A 14,180-nucleotide genomic window follows, 5' to 3' on the forward strand; every position below is an offset into this window, starting at 1 on the left:
CCCTGGTGCTTGCATGGATCCGCGGGCCGTCAACTTGTGACGAAGCGGATCCCTAGAATACCAGGGCAGACCGAAAGGAGCCAATTTCGCCGAACTGTTTTGGACTGCAGGCTTGTCGACTGCTACCGAGACCGCTCCCAGTGCTATGAAGGAGCCTACGCAGACATTCGATACGCTCTTCTACCCTCCGATCCTACCTCCGCCGTTACCCTCCTCAAATCCGATCCTAGGCCTTGGGGCGGGACTCCAACAGCCGTCGCTATGGTTTCCAGCCCAGTAAAACAACCGAGCGTAGAAGGGCGGCAGAGGAATGGTATAACGCCGAATGGAGTGGTAGGACAGGTCAATGGCGACGGGAGACAACGGAACGGCGTACAGGGGAACGCAGCTCCAAGCCCATCCAAAGCGAGGAAAGCAGTATCGACGCTGCCAGAAAAAGACGTCCAAGGCTCGAAAGCAGTGCAAGATGTGCCCGGCCTTAAGGACTACCAGTTGGGCGACTGTCTCGGGAAGGGAGCATTTGGCTCAGTCTACAGAGGGCTCAATTGGAGCACGGGTGAGACAGTGGCTGTCAAGCAGGTCAAGCTCGCAGACCTCCCTAAGACGGAACTGAGGGTCATCATGCTGGAAATCGACCTGCTGAAGAACCTCAATCACCCGAACATTGTCAAGTACCACGGCTACGCCAAGGACTCTGAGTTTCTGCACATCATCCTAGAATACTGCGAGAACGGCTCTCTCCACTCCATCTGCAAGAATTTTGGCAAGTTTCCGGAGAACCTCGTCGCCCTCTATATGTCCCAAGTGCTCCACGGACTGCTTTATCTCCACGAGCAGGGTGTCATCCACCGGGACATCAAAGGGGCCAACATTCTCACCACGAAAGAAGGGTTGGTCAAGTTAGCGGATTTCGGCGTTGCTACCAAGGCTACTGGTCTGAATGAGTCGAGCGTTGTTGGTACGCCTTACTGGATGGCCCCCGAGGTCATTGAGCTTTCGGGCGCTACAACTGCTTCAGACATCTGGAGTCTGGGCTGTACTGTCATCGAGCTACTCGATGGCAAGCCGCCATACTACAAGCTTCAACCAATGCCGGCATTGTTCCGTATTGTCAATGATGACCATCCGCCACTACCAGAAGGCTGCTCTCCCGCTGTGCGGGACTTCCTTATGCAGTGCTTCCAGAAGGATCCCAATCTGAGGGTCTCTGCTCGAAAGCTGTTGAAGCATCCGTGGATTGTTAGTGCGAGGCGGGCGGACGCTTTGATTCCAAGCAAGCCGACAAAGTACGACGAAGCTGTAGAAAGTGTTAAGCAGTGGAATGAAGCCCTCAAATCGCCAACTGGCTCTCTACGGCGTACGTCAGGGGTACGGCCGATGTCAGCCAGTCCGATTCCTATTCTCACTAAGAAGGAAGCGCTTCCGCAGCTGACGACACCCGCGCCTGTGAAGGGTGTACTGAACATACCGAAAACAAGGCCCAATCCCGATGTTTTCGCTTCGCCTGAAGTGGAGGAAAGCGACAACTGGGATGATGACTTCGCCTCTTCGATAAGTCCAAGTGCGCTTCAGCTGCCGCACTTGAGGCCTCATGACAATTTCGCCGGACTGCTATCTTCAGAGAAGCTCAAGGCATACGCATCTACGCCCTTCGATACCGTACTAGAGGAGCCATCAGGCCCCGAAGACCAATGGGACGCCGATCTGACGGTCAAGAGTCCACTCCAATATACGCACACTGATCCGCTAGAAACTGTGAAGCCGAGCATGCCGGCGAGGTCAAGGACAGAACCTGCACCGCCAGCTCGGCCAAACTCATCATCGCAGCGGCGCGGATCTCAGCCGAAGACACAGATTCTGCATGGCGCGCCCAAGGCGGCCGCACCACCTACCAAAAACCGGCTTGCTTCCCTATCGCGTCCTTCGGCACAGCTTTTTCGAGAGAACTCTATAGAGGACTACTCCGACCTTATTGCTGCCGACGATGCAGCCTTCCAAAGGAAGGTGCAAGTTCTGAAAGCCCAAGAGGAAGACTCTTCCACGCCGAAGCTGTTTCATCCGTCCGACCTCAAGAACGTGCCGCGTTCAAGCCGAAGCACTAAGAAGGGTGGCAGCCTCAGAGGCCAGCCCGTGCATATTGAAGAGCCCAAAGAGCAGACACTGCAGCGCTCAAGGTCGGCCGTTGAGATACAGAAATACGCCGAGGATCCTGAAGACGAGGACTTCTCTGATGTCTTTGGTAAGGATGCGGTGGCCTTGGCCAAACCCGACAGCGACAGTGGCTCGGAACGAAGCACTCTCCGTTTGATGAACTCGAAGCTCTCAGGATCATGGCTCGGAGACGACGAAGACGATGACGACCCGTTCGCGCAGCTCGAAGAAGGCTTTGGGGACTTTGACACTGAGGGTCAAGTCGCGCAGCAGCGTTACGCGAGGCAGTGCGGCACTGTCGAAGGCTTAGTCGGCTCATTGAAGACCATTAAAGAAGATGATGATGCACTCGATGAGATATCCGAACAGCTGTATCACGAACTGCTTGAGTCACCGGACATGAAGAACGTCATCATAAGCTCTCATGGCATGTTACCAATATTGGAGATCCTTGAGAAGTGCAAGCGGAGTGACATCGTCTCGAGATTGCTTAGGATTGTCAACATGATGGTCCTGGACAACGTTGAGCTTCAGGAGAACCTCTGCTTCGTGGGAGGGATTCCAATAATCACGAAGTATGCACACAAGAGATTTCCGATGGACATCCGGCTGGAAGCGGCGGCTTTCGTTCGCCAAATGTACCAGACCTCCACGCTCACATTACAAGTCTTCATTGCTTGCGGTGGGCTTAATGTGCTGGTAGAGTTTTTAGAAGAAGACCTCGAGACAATGCGCGACCTAGTACTAATCGGCGTCAATGGTGTTTGGAGCGTCTTCGACTTGCAAGGACCGACGCCTAAGAATGACTTTTGCCGAATATTGTCGCGGAGCTCCGTACTGTATCCGCTGTCATTGGTGCTATCTAAAATCATCGACGAGGAAGGAGAAGTCGCCGAGATCGTTGAAGGGCGCATCGTCAACATCTTCTTTCTCTTCTCCCAAGCGGAGAACCACGTCAAGGAAATCGTCGCAGACCGCATGGTACTCAAAAGAGTGCTGCAGGACCTCAAGCGCATGTCGCCGAATCACCAAATTACGATGCTCAAGTTCATAAAGAACCTTTCTATGCTAGCTACGACTCACGATGCGCTTCAGAATTCGAACGCCATCGACGTGCTTACGGAACATCTGGAGTGGAGCATGAAGCGAGCGCAATCCCGTGAGATCTCTAACCAGATCCTCAATATCATGTACAACCTCTGCAGGTTGAGCAAGAAGAGACAAGAAGACGCCGCACTCAGCGGGCTTGTTCCTCTGTTGCAGAAGATTGTGCAGACAGAATGGCCTCTTAAGGAGTTCGCTCTGCCGATCTTGTGTGATATGGCTCATTCCGGCAACTACGCGAGGAGGATGCTGTGGGAGAATAAGGGCTTGCAGTTCTACATCTCGCTGCTTTCTGACAAGTATTGGCAAGTCACTGCCCTTGATGCAATCTTCATCTGGTATGTTCTCACACCCTTACACTCATCTCACATGCGCTAACCACAGCCCCCAGGCTCCAAGAAGAGACCGCCAAAGTCGAGCAACACCTCCTCGCCGGCTCCTTCAGCCAAGCAATAGCCGACTGCTTCGCCAACCCGGACGCCTCAACCGACGCCTTCGAGAACCTGCTCGAGCCGCTGCAAAAGCTCCTCCGCCTGTCCCCTCCCGTCGCCGCCTCCCTTGCCAGCCCCGAACTCTTCACCCGCCTCGCCCAGAAACTAAACAGCAAGAAAGCAGTTGTCAAACTCAACCTCCTCCGCATCATGCGCAGCATCTGCGACGCCCACGAGGAGCAGGGCGCCCTGATCCGCTCATACGGCCTCTACGACGCCATCGCCCGCATGGCGGACCATGATCAGGCGCTCCTGGCAAGAGAGATGGCGAGCGATCTTATCAAGTCCGCGGACGCGAGTATGAGGCGGAGCATTGATGGCGCCAAGATGCGGCCGTCAATGCGCAGGTCGAGTTCCTCGACCATGACGCCCCCACCGCCGTCGCTATTCAGCAGCCATAATATGCCAATGGCTATGCCGAGTTCGCCGCATGTCAGAACGTCGGGTGTAGGAGCCAGCGGGTTCTTCGACAGCGCCGCGTTGCTGGATGCGCCGCGCTCAGCCGCTCGCGCGCCGTCGTATAGGCCCAGTAGCCGCGATAGCAGCTCGGGCTCCACTAATGGCCTCGGTATCGCGGCGTGGGGCAGTGCGGCGGGGTCGTCGACGAAGAGTCGCTTACCTAGGACGAGTGCGGCGACGAGGCCGAGTCGGCTGAGTATGGCAAGCTCGTCGGCGGAAGGCAAAGACGAGAATGTCACGCCCACGCATGCGCCGGTTGGGGGCTTGGGCGCGGGAACGGCGGCGGCAGGGAGACAGAGTGCAGCGATTAGTAACAGGAGGAGACGGCCGCAGAGTTCGGGGACGGATGGGTCGAGGTGGTCGTAGGAATGGTCCAGTGCTTTGCTGGGCCGTTCTTCTGATTTATGGGCTGCCGGTGTTTGGGGTTTCCTTTGTCGGTGTGCGCATCTCGTTGTATGGGTTGGCGGGGGGTTTCTAGCGAGGAAAAGCATCGAACTCCAGGCAACATAGTAGAGCGTGCATTGCATAGCATTCGGCGTTTGTTTGGCGTGTTTGTGGGGTTCTGGGAGCAAGTCTACGGCCTCGTTGCGCGTTGGGTTCATGGTCTAGTGCATGATAAGGTTCAGTTGTTCATGCGAGCGTAAATGGATCACGGCACCAGTTTGGCACTGTGCCCGGCTATCGGATATCAGTGCTGCACGTTTTGTGTATAAGACGACGCTCCTCGTGCCTAGGAGTGATGTGATGTCAATTCTCGCAGCGTTGACGCAGTGTCATGCGTGCACCTGACAGCATCTGTAGCATAAGCCCAGCTTATAGCTACAAAACGCAGACAGATATGAAAGATTTGCGCCCACACTCCGCCCTCTTCCCAAACCAATAGCGAAGCTTTCTATAGGACTGTACAGACAATCAGTCTTCCTATGACACAAGTGCCATACGCCCTTTGATACACTTATCCTCTACCTCTTTGGATCCTAGCAGACCTGGCCACCCCGACAGACACTCGCTCTATTCCCACCTTGGAGATCTTTTTTCAAGCACCTCACCGCACGCCATCGTTCCCCAAGAGCCCCAAGGGCCGTTCCCCCTACCACGGATCCTCCCTAACCCCCCTCTCCTCCAACTCTCTCGCCCGCCTCCTCCTCGGGCTCTCCTCCGCATCCGCCTTCTCATCCCCCCTCGCGCTCTCCCCCTCTTTAACCCCCCTCCCCACCCTCCTTCCAAGCATCCTCCACCCCGCCCACCCAACCCTCACAAACCCCCACCCGAGCCCCACTACCGCGCCCCCCAGCACGCCCCCCGGCGCCACCAAAAACGCAGCCGGACTCAGCAATGTCCCCACGACGGTGCCTGCGGCCGCGGCGGTCAGGGACCCGATGACGGCGTATTTCGCGTACCGCACCAGCCGCCAGAAGATGAAGACGGCGATGTAGCGGACTGTGCGTAGGAGGGCGCGCGTGCGGAGGCGGGTGGGGCGGTCGCGCGCGTCGTTGGGGTGGAGGAGAAAGGCGATGTTACGTTTTGCGGATGCTAGCGCCGACGACTCTGCGGCCTTTGTGGTGCTGGGCGCTTTGGTTGTAGGTGCCTGGCTCTCGGGGATGGCTGGTAAAGAAGCCATTGGAGGGGATGTGGGCGACGATGGGGTCGTTGTTTGCGGTGCGGCCGGCACCTTCGTGGTTGCGTATGCGCGAAGCTTGGGGCGGAGGGTAGGCGAAAAAGTTAGGCGGCCCCGCTTGGGGATTTTCCCTATCATTTGCGGTAGGGAGACTGCCAAGCGGAGCCGCTTACTTTTTCGTCCGCGCCCTGAAGGTGAACATCTGGGTGACGTCATACATCACGAGCATTGGCAGCTTCGTCCGGACTCAAAGCACTACAAGGCAGGTATTGTAGGTTAGGGACAGGTAATGATCGTTTCAGGCATTTTTTGTCTAATTCAAGTCGCCAACAGCTCAATGCCGCCAACCAAAGGGTCTCAATATATAGACTTGGCTACCATTTTAGACACCTCCAACGCACCATGATGCATTTGATATACATGCTTTCTTCTCTTCCTTTCTCCCGCCCGCTCTTAGACAGTCTTTACTATACAAAAGGAATTCCATCCATGAGGACTTCTGCGCGACACGCGCGGTTAGGTTAGAAAGCCCACGCTTAGCTCATCACCATGCCTCTGAGGCCTGCCATATCGCCCTCCTTGGCGGCGATCTCGAAGTAGCCGTAGATGATACTAAACAAAGGTCAGTACGCGCTGCGAGTGACTTCCGACTAAGTCATAGACAACTCACGTGACAGCCAAAAGAATACCAGTACCCGAGCCAAGTGCACCCAGGAGATCGCTAACAACAGACAACGCGCCGATGCAAGCTCCACCGAAAGCGGCAGCGGTTGGGATGACCCTCTTCAGCTCCCTGTACATGCTTTCTTCACGATGACCAGCCATGACAAGACCCTGCTCCTTAAGCTGCTTCGCGACATCCCGGGGGCTGGAACCAGAAACCTCGATCCAGGTCTTGGAGAAGATCGCACAGGCGGCCAACATGTATGCGATGAAGACGGCGGTCTTAAAGGGGTCGAGGAGGGCCTCCTTGAAGTTCAATGGAGGGGACATATAGTATGCCAGACCGGAGGTAGCGAAGAGCTGGGAAGATCCCTCGCGAGGCTCCCAGACACCGAGAAGGCGGATGAGGAGGTTTTCAGAGAAGCGGCTGTATAGCATCTGGATGGCGTTGTATTAGAGTTACACCCCTACGCAGCAGAAGGATGATACGGCTTACCTGCGAGATGAGGAAGACGTTCGAAGAGAGAGCAGACTGCAGCATGATGGGCATGTTGCTCGTGTAGAAAAGCCTGACGGGGTAGCTACCACGCATGCCACGCTGCTTTGAGGACTTGACGGGGATCTCGACGCGGAAGCCCTGAAGATAGATGACTGCGCCGAACACAGCAATAGTGGCAATCAAATTCATGATGTTCGGCAAAGACTGGCGGTAGAAGGCTTCGCGAAGTGCAAGCTGCTTGTTAGGCCACGTGACAAGGAGGTGGAAGAGAGCTGCAGGTAACCGGTCAGTATGCGAAGTACAAGAACAGCATAGGAGTGTGGTATGTACCGATGATAGCGCCTTCGAACTCAGGACCGCGACCGGTGTTGATTGTCCTAGTGGATGTAAGCAACATGTCCCGTAGATCTCCTTTCTAGTCACGGGAGGCTTACGTCGGGCTAAACGCCTTCCAAATGATTGACTCGCTAAACCCCCAGCGTTAGTCTAGAGCACAAATTCGCCGCTGGGTCAGGCTTTGCCAATGCGTACCAGATATTAGTGGCGATGAAAAGACTGATGCCACTGCCCAATCCATATCCCTTCTGCAGCAATTCGTCCAGGAGAATGACGATCAGACCAGCGATCATCAACTGAGTGACGAGCAGGATGCAGACACCGGCACCAAGATCGCTTGGCTGGCCATAGAGACCGGTCATAACGAAGATAATGGCCTGGCCGAAAGACAAGATGAGAGCAAGGAGCTGTTTAGTCAGCGATGCCACGTGATCCATGGAAGCTGGATCGCATACCTTCTGCGCTGTCTGATAGAGTTCCCTGTCGCTCTTGAGATCCAAGTTGACGTCGATGAGGTGAGTGCCAGCCAAAAGCTGGAAGACCATGCCCGAGGTGACTGTTTGCTTGTAAGCCCGGAGGTCCAAGCATCGCTTTGCCAACTCAGAACAAGAGACGCACCAACTGGGGTGATTCCAAGTTCCATCAGCGTTCCTCTGTTACTCGCCATCATCATGCGTAGCCAGTACAGCGGGTCCTTCGAAGGCATTAGCGGGGGCTTCGTGGCGAGGCGGTGTGTGGATCTAGAGAAAGTGTGCATACCGAGCTGTCCGATGATACGCTGTGGAAATGTCAGCATCGCCCAAATGGGGATGGAGCTTCGTCGAGGTAGACGTACATTCCGTAAAGTGGCATCTGGGACATGACTATACGCAGTCAGACATTGCCTTTACGAGCGCAAAAGACCCTCTTTGTGACCATGGGACGAACCCAAAAAGGCCAGAAGAACCACACCGGTCCATACTAGCTTCTGCTCATTGTCAGATGGTGAAGGCGATGTGTATACGCGCGTGCGATTCTGACCTGGTTGAATGGGACCTTCGTTTCGGGCAGCGACACCTCCGGGATGAACTGCACAAAGGGCTTAACGAGATCGAGGAACCGTACTGCACGAAGCGGCACAGAGAGTCAGCTTCTCTCCTTCAACATGCAATGGCTCGCAAGCTGGGGTTGCGGGGAAGTCCTGGGGGTAAGGGGTAGACGTACGGCCGCTCATCTTGGGCAGTTGGCGCGAGGAGGTTGCGAAAGGAGGGAGGAGAAAGGAAGGCAGAAGGTGCTACTGAGACTTGCTCGGCGCCTTTCGAAAGGTATTGGAGATGAATGCCGTCTGCTGTGCGGTTTGAATTGCTTCAAAATGGAGATACGTGTCGCTACCAGAGAGCTAATTTGTGCATTACATAAGCCATCGCCGAGGCTCGCTGTAACCTTAACCTGAGCCTCCTTTCCACGTTTCTCGGACCCCCTTATACCACCATTGACATCAATTCATGAACTATGCGGCCGTTATTGAGCTCTCATGGTAGCGTTCTCTTCTGTCATGATAATCTATGTGATTCTTGTGCAAGATTGGACGCAGATCTTTGGATTCGTTTCGCTCTGAGTGGAGCGCATGAGCCCTCGATGACCAGACCGGTCACTTAAAGCACTGGTCCCCTCGGAGAGTTGCATACATGCTGCTTATATAGGTTTCCATTGCAATTGCTACCAGGATAGGCAGTCCACATTTCGCGTCCGTCTTCGTACAGACTACTTAGAAGCAAGCCACCCCTCAGAAAAGATCATCAAGCGCCTTCTCGGAATCTTTTTTAATCAGATCGGTCATGCCCTGTCGAGATTAGCAGCGTTGTAACGCAGAGAACTCGAAGAACCTACATTGGGCATGATTGGGTTGCCGTGCGCATCCTTGACATAGCGAAATGGCATTTCCGTACTCTCATTCTTGTTAATCTTGAGTTCTGGATGATCAACGTATGGTATCCTCTCCAAAGACACTAAAGGGTCTGATTAGTATCGGCCGCAGTGGGAAAGTTGTTTGCTTTCACGAACTTTTGTTTTGCACCACCATCCTGGTTACCCGCACAGCGGTATCAGTGGTCATCTGTATGGGACCCAATCTCCTGCCTTCGAAGCCCTTCTTGCGAAGCTCGGCTGTCCGGTCTGTAAACTCTCGTCAATATCAAGAACCCCGGTAGTAGGTCACGACCAACATGCCTCTGGGCGGGTCATCACCTATACTGGCATCAGCCGTGCAGTTCCAACACATTATTACTCTTCATTCCTACCCAAAATTCCCCCGAAGAGGAAGACGTCGAAGCGCTCGCCATCCTCTGGGCTCAACTCCGTCTTTGCTGCAGGGTCAAGGAGGCATACTGTCCCCTTCTTGTCCGCATATAATGTTTCCACACTCTGGTGCTCCACACGCAAGCCTTGGGCATCCTTTAGAGTCTTCGGCAGTTGGAGACTCTCTGGGACTGAAGAGAGAAAGAACTGAGCTCCAGCGTTATAGGACTCTTGGGCGATTGCCTTGTACTCCAGAGCTGACCACTGCTCGAGCTCTGGGTCCAGATGCTCTACGACGTAGGTCTTCATGCTTCTTTCCGGTCAGACCGACCGAAAGCCGGCACTACTTGAGTCCCCTGCGAAACGTTTGACAGAGAATTGCAGGATCGGTTCCGTGGGCACGGCACTCGCCAGTGGTGATGTCCTTGTCAACGTCCCCCAGGCTGGTCAGGTGCAAACTGCGTGATTTAGAGAGTTGCTTGGCGGTAGGAAAGGAAAGTTTTGATAGGATTGATGGTGGAGAATGCCGGTTTCTTTGGCTCCGGTCAACAACCCGGCAGCCGCGCCGATCCGAACCGTGAAATTTAAGGGTGGATATCTGAGTGAGAAGACCACTCAAACAGGTCGAGATGCGGGATTATGCGAGTACGACAGCTGGGACTATGACGTCTGAGTTACAAGAACAGCGTGATCGATGATTGTAATAATCTTACCTCTCGAACAAAGCTGGAGCCTTCACGCTGAACCTGCAGGAGATTTTTCAAACGCAGGTTCTCAAGCGAGTGGTTGACAATCCGCGTGACGTTCGACTGGAAACCTTTGTCCGAATGAGCGCCCTTCCGTGCTGATCACCCTACCACGACAACAACAACAACCCTCAATCGTCCAGCTTCTACAAGTACCCGAAACGTAGGAATACACCTCTGCGGCAATTGAGCACCGATTGAAAGCTCTTGCTGAGCTTGGGAGCATAGTGTCCACGTCTCCGCAGCCCGCCGGTGTTTTACCTTCAGACCAATATCCCTTGACCCCACCATCCAGCATCCGCCGTCGAAGCAGGAAACAGCTCCACGAAGGACAGCTTCAGCTGCTGAACGAGACACATCAGCGAGACTCCCACGTCAAGCGTGTCGCACTGTGTACCAGTAACGGCCCGTAATTACAACCCTACGATCGGTGTCGTCACACGCCTGAAACACCTCGGGCGTCCACTGCTGCTTGTTGAGTAACACCCGGCAGCGGGGCGTTTCCACGTCGACCACGCGCAGCATACCAAGCAACAGCAGCTCGCGGTCCCCACAGAAGACCTCCCACACCACAGCATCTGACTCAACGGCTAGACCATTTGAGCCAGAACAACTTAAGGGAACACAAGGACCCGAATACCTCACCATCGGAACAAAGCAGAGCATCAACAACACGCTTTACAGCTCCTCGGCAGCAATACCTCGAACTGAGAAGGCAAACGTCGCACACAGTCTCCAGCCGCACACCATGAATCCTCACCAGCAGAACAAGGTGGACATAAGCGTAGGTTCCCCACACAATTCCAGAGCTCTCAAAGTTTGCCGAAAGGGAACAGGCTAACTCGCCGATTTAGTCCCTATCGCCCGACGAGCAGCGGCTCTTCCGGCTCTATGGCAAGCTTCCCAACAAGAAGGACCTCCTACAGAACAAGCTGAAGGTAATTCTCCTTACCCTCCTTCTCCGTCCTCCCTCGACCCCTCCTCCAAAACTCCATTCTCTGCCCCCGAATTCCGCCCCACCTCCCTAACCCCCACTAACAGCCTTCCGCCAGGAACGCAAATATTTCGACAGCGGCGACTACGCCCTCTCCAAAGCCGGCAAGGCCTCGGACATCGGCGTGACCCAGATCGGGCGCGAGCACCCGAACCCAGAAAACATCCCGCACTCGTCTCTCTCGACGTCGCCGCACTCCAACGGCAGCATCTCGATGCCTGGGGGGATTACTCTGCCGCAGCCAGGCATGGCGGCAGGGACGGGGGCGCTGAGCAGGAGTCCTGTGAAGGAACGCGAGGGCAGCTTTTTGCAGCGGCAGACTAGTGTTGATGAGGTGGAGGATGGAGAGGAGGAGGAGAGGAGGGCGTAGGTGGGGTGGAGGGCGTGAGGGAGAAGAGAGAGAGATACCGGCTGCTGCAATGGGTGGGGAGATTGTCGGGGAATCAACATGGATCATACGGCTGTTCTCTGCTGTGGTTGCTCTCGGCATTCGTGCTTTGTGCCGATCGTGGACCTTCCTTTGCTGAGGCACGACGTCAGACACGCGAGATGATGAAGTGGTGTGGGCTGGGCGTTATGGGGTTTATCGATTTGTCTCGAGATGGCGGCTTGGTGTGAGGGCCATGATGGTTACGATTTCTGCTTCGGCGCCCACTTGGTCTCTTCCTTTTCCGGGTCTCTCTACATGTATCTTACTTGCTTCTGGTGTTCTGATGTTGCTACGCCCGTATACGGCCAACAATATGCAGTAGCTTTATCGATCAATGTCACTGGAGTCTTGAGAACACATTGCGTGAGCACTCTGAACTTGAACTAGGAACTGAAAGGCCATTTCCAAGGATCAACGAGGTCGGTCCTATGTTTCCTTTGCTCTATTTCGTATGCATGTCTACTAGCTAGTAATATTGCAACTCATGGTCTCTGCCATCTCTGGATTAAGCCATGGGCTATCCCTGCCCAAGCCGAGAGACCGGTCGATTCGAAATCGATTGGGTCAAGTGTCATGCATGCAGCATCATTTTCTCATCACTCATGAGCCCCTGGAAACCCGTCTCACCGCCCTCCAACCACATTCAACACTCCCCCATCGACCGCCAAAATCTCCCCGTTAACATAAAGATTCTTAGTCAGAAACAGCACCGCCTGCGCCATCTCCTCGTCACTCCCCGCGCGCTGCGCCGGCACATGTCCCTTCTCCTGGATCTTCTCAGCCGGCAGCTCGCTCTTCTGATCACCGCCTGACTCGCTGGTCGTCATCTCCGACGGGAAGTAGCCCGGCGCGATACTGTTCACCCGCACCCTGATCTTCTGGAACTCGGCACTCATGAGCTTGGTGAGGTGCACAGTTCCGCCCTTGGCGGCGTTGTAGGAGAAGTGGCCCTGGGAGTCGCGCATTATGCCGCTCATGCTGCTGATGACGATGACGGAGGCGTGAAGATGGCCGCGCTTCTTGGTGGCGGCTTGGAGGAGCGGGAGGAAGGCGACGGTGCTGAAATACACGGCCGCGACGTCCGTGTTGTAGGTGTTGCGCCAGTCTTCGAACGTCTCGTTGTCCCAGAGTTTCGCCTTGAGGTCGCCGGCATCTTCGGTGTCGGGCGCGGCTTTGGTGCTCGTGATTCCGGCCGCTGTTAGGAGGAGATCGAGGTGATCTTCTTTCTCGGAGAACGCTTTGACGCATTTCTCGAGGTCGTCTTTGGAGGTCACGTCGCAGGGAGTGAGAGGGATGATCTGGCCGTTGCCTGAGTCGGTAGGGCTGTGCGACTCGGCTGCCTTCTTTAACGCTTCTTCGCGGCGGCCGATGATGTAGACTTTGGCGCCTGAATGGAAGTCAGCGGGGGCCTTTTGTGACCGTACAGCGAAGGAATCGGAAAGGGGACGAGCGGACGAACCGTTAGCAGCCAGAGCCTGAGCAGCCATCAAGCCAATGCCTGAACCGCCGCCTGTGATAACGCAGACATAGTCCTTGACGGAGAAGAGCTTCTCGACTTTGAGATCTGATGTTTGAACCATTGTGAATGACTTGGAGGGCAGAGAAGGATACGACTGCTAGATGTGCTGTATATATGATCAATGGAGACTTGAAGGTGGGTCGCAGTTTTGGTCGATTTTTGCTCCACCATTTATGGCGGAAGCTCTTTCTGGTGAAGTTTCCCATGAGAGCGGGATGACGTGTGAAACGTCCCGCGTCGATCCAACGTTCGTCACTCTACCCACGTGACCCGATCCTGAGACACACGGCGTTGGCAGTTGAATTCTGAGGAATGTGAAGCTGAACAAGGCACCTAGGCAAAGGCAGCACACACTCTCCGATTGACAGTGGAAAATCATTTGGGTTGGCGCCCGCACATCCCGCACCTGCAGTAGCTCTCAGCTTCTATGATCGTCTTGCCGCGATTCGATTAGTGCTATCTAGGGATACGTCTGTATATACAGTCTTGTTCTCTTAGTGAAACCAGATCGTCGCAGTAAGAACATATATCCAGGTTCCACTGCTCTGCGTCCAATGGGTCGATCTCCGTCTCCACCGCGGTCGGACGTGCTTTGAAGGCAGATGAAGTAGGGAGCTGCCGCGCATGGCAGCTGAGGGGATCAGAGTCCCTCGAGGTGGGAGGTTGATTTCGACGGTATTGCCCAGCTTCATGCTGGAGCCGCCGGCAGTTTGCGTGATGTCAGTAGTGTCAACCGGTGGTTTCGTGCCTGCGCTTCAGGCACCGGTTGGCGGAGGATTACCCCTGGTTAGAGGATTGCCGCTTCGAGGTGAGCGAAGCTTGTGCATGCTTCCCTGGTATTTCTCTTCTTTTCTTTCCTTCTTGCACTGCTGAGCTCAACAGTGGACTCCCTT

General features: G+C 54.9%; 6 protein-coding genes across 6 annotated transcripts; 2 read left to right on the forward strand and 4 right to left on the reverse strand.

Moving 5' to 3' along the window:
* Window positions 1-261: 261 nt before the first annotated feature.
* On the forward strand, window positions 262-4,571 carry W97_01889 (STE/STE11/CDC15 protein kinase; the record flags this gene model as incomplete). The annotated part of the gene is made up of 2 exons (XM_007779792.1): window positions 262-3,593; window positions 3,647-4,571. The coding sequence occupies 2 exons, from the start codon at window positions 262-264 to the stop codon at window positions 4,569-4,571; spliced, it is 4,257 nt and encodes a 1,418-aa protein (XP_007777982.1).
* A 724-nt stretch (window positions 4,572-5,295) lies between these two features.
* W97_01890 (uncharacterized protein) lies at window positions 5,296-5,826 on the reverse strand (the record flags this gene model as incomplete). The annotated part of the gene is made up of 1 exon (XM_007779793.1): window positions 5,296-5,826. One exon carries the CDS (start codon window positions 5,824-5,826, stop codon window positions 5,296-5,298), a length of 531 nt encoding a protein of 176 aa, XP_007777983.1.
* Window positions 5,827-6,359: 533 nt separating this feature from the next.
* On the reverse strand, window positions 6,360-8,534 carry W97_01891 (protein transporter SEC61 subunit alpha; the record flags this gene model as incomplete). The annotated part of the gene is made up of 13 exons (XM_007779794.1): window positions 6,360-6,435; window positions 6,494-6,924; window positions 6,983-7,257; window positions 7,316-7,362; window positions 7,420-7,452; window positions 7,517-7,728; window positions 7,777-7,877; window positions 7,940-8,015; window positions 8,081-8,099; window positions 8,157-8,184; window positions 8,249-8,288; window positions 8,342-8,424; window positions 8,525-8,534. 13 exons carry the CDS (start codon window positions 8,532-8,534, stop codon window positions 6,360-6,362), a joined length of 1,431 nt encoding a protein of 476 aa, XP_007777984.1.
* A 552-nt stretch (window positions 8,535-9,086) lies between these two features.
* On the reverse strand, window positions 9,087-9,907 carry W97_01892 (uncharacterized protein; the record flags this gene model as incomplete). Its single annotated transcript, XM_007779795.1, has 4 exons — window positions 9,087-9,143; window positions 9,191-9,309; window positions 9,365-9,484; window positions 9,601-9,907. 4 exons carry the CDS (start codon window positions 9,905-9,907, stop codon window positions 9,087-9,089), a joined length of 603 nt encoding a protein of 200 aa, XP_007777985.1.
* Window positions 9,908-11,092: 1,185 nt separating this feature from the next.
* W97_01893 (uncharacterized protein) lies at window positions 11,093-11,708 on the forward strand (the record flags this gene model as incomplete). Its single annotated transcript, XM_007779796.1, has 3 exons — window positions 11,093-11,128; window positions 11,199-11,282; window positions 11,397-11,708. 3 exons carry the CDS (start codon window positions 11,093-11,095, stop codon window positions 11,706-11,708), a joined length of 432 nt encoding a protein of 143 aa, XP_007777986.1.
* Window positions 11,709-12,391: 683 nt separating this feature from the next.
* Window positions 12,392-13,348, reverse strand: W97_01894 (uncharacterized protein; the record flags this gene model as incomplete). Its single annotated transcript, XM_007779797.1, has 2 exons — window positions 12,392-13,155; window positions 13,228-13,348. The coding sequence occupies 2 exons, from the start codon at window positions 13,346-13,348 to the stop codon at window positions 12,392-12,394; spliced, it is 885 nt and encodes a 294-aa protein (XP_007777987.1).
* Between the last annotated feature and the right edge of the window lie 832 nt (window positions 13,349-14,180).

The sequence above is a fragment of the Coniosporium apollinis genome (assembly GCF_000281105.1).
Source record: "Coniosporium apollinis CBS 100218 chromosome Unknown supercont1.7, whole genome shotgun sequence".
Taxonomy (NCBI): Eukaryota; Fungi; Ascomycota; class Dothideomycetes; genus Coniosporium; species Coniosporium apollinis.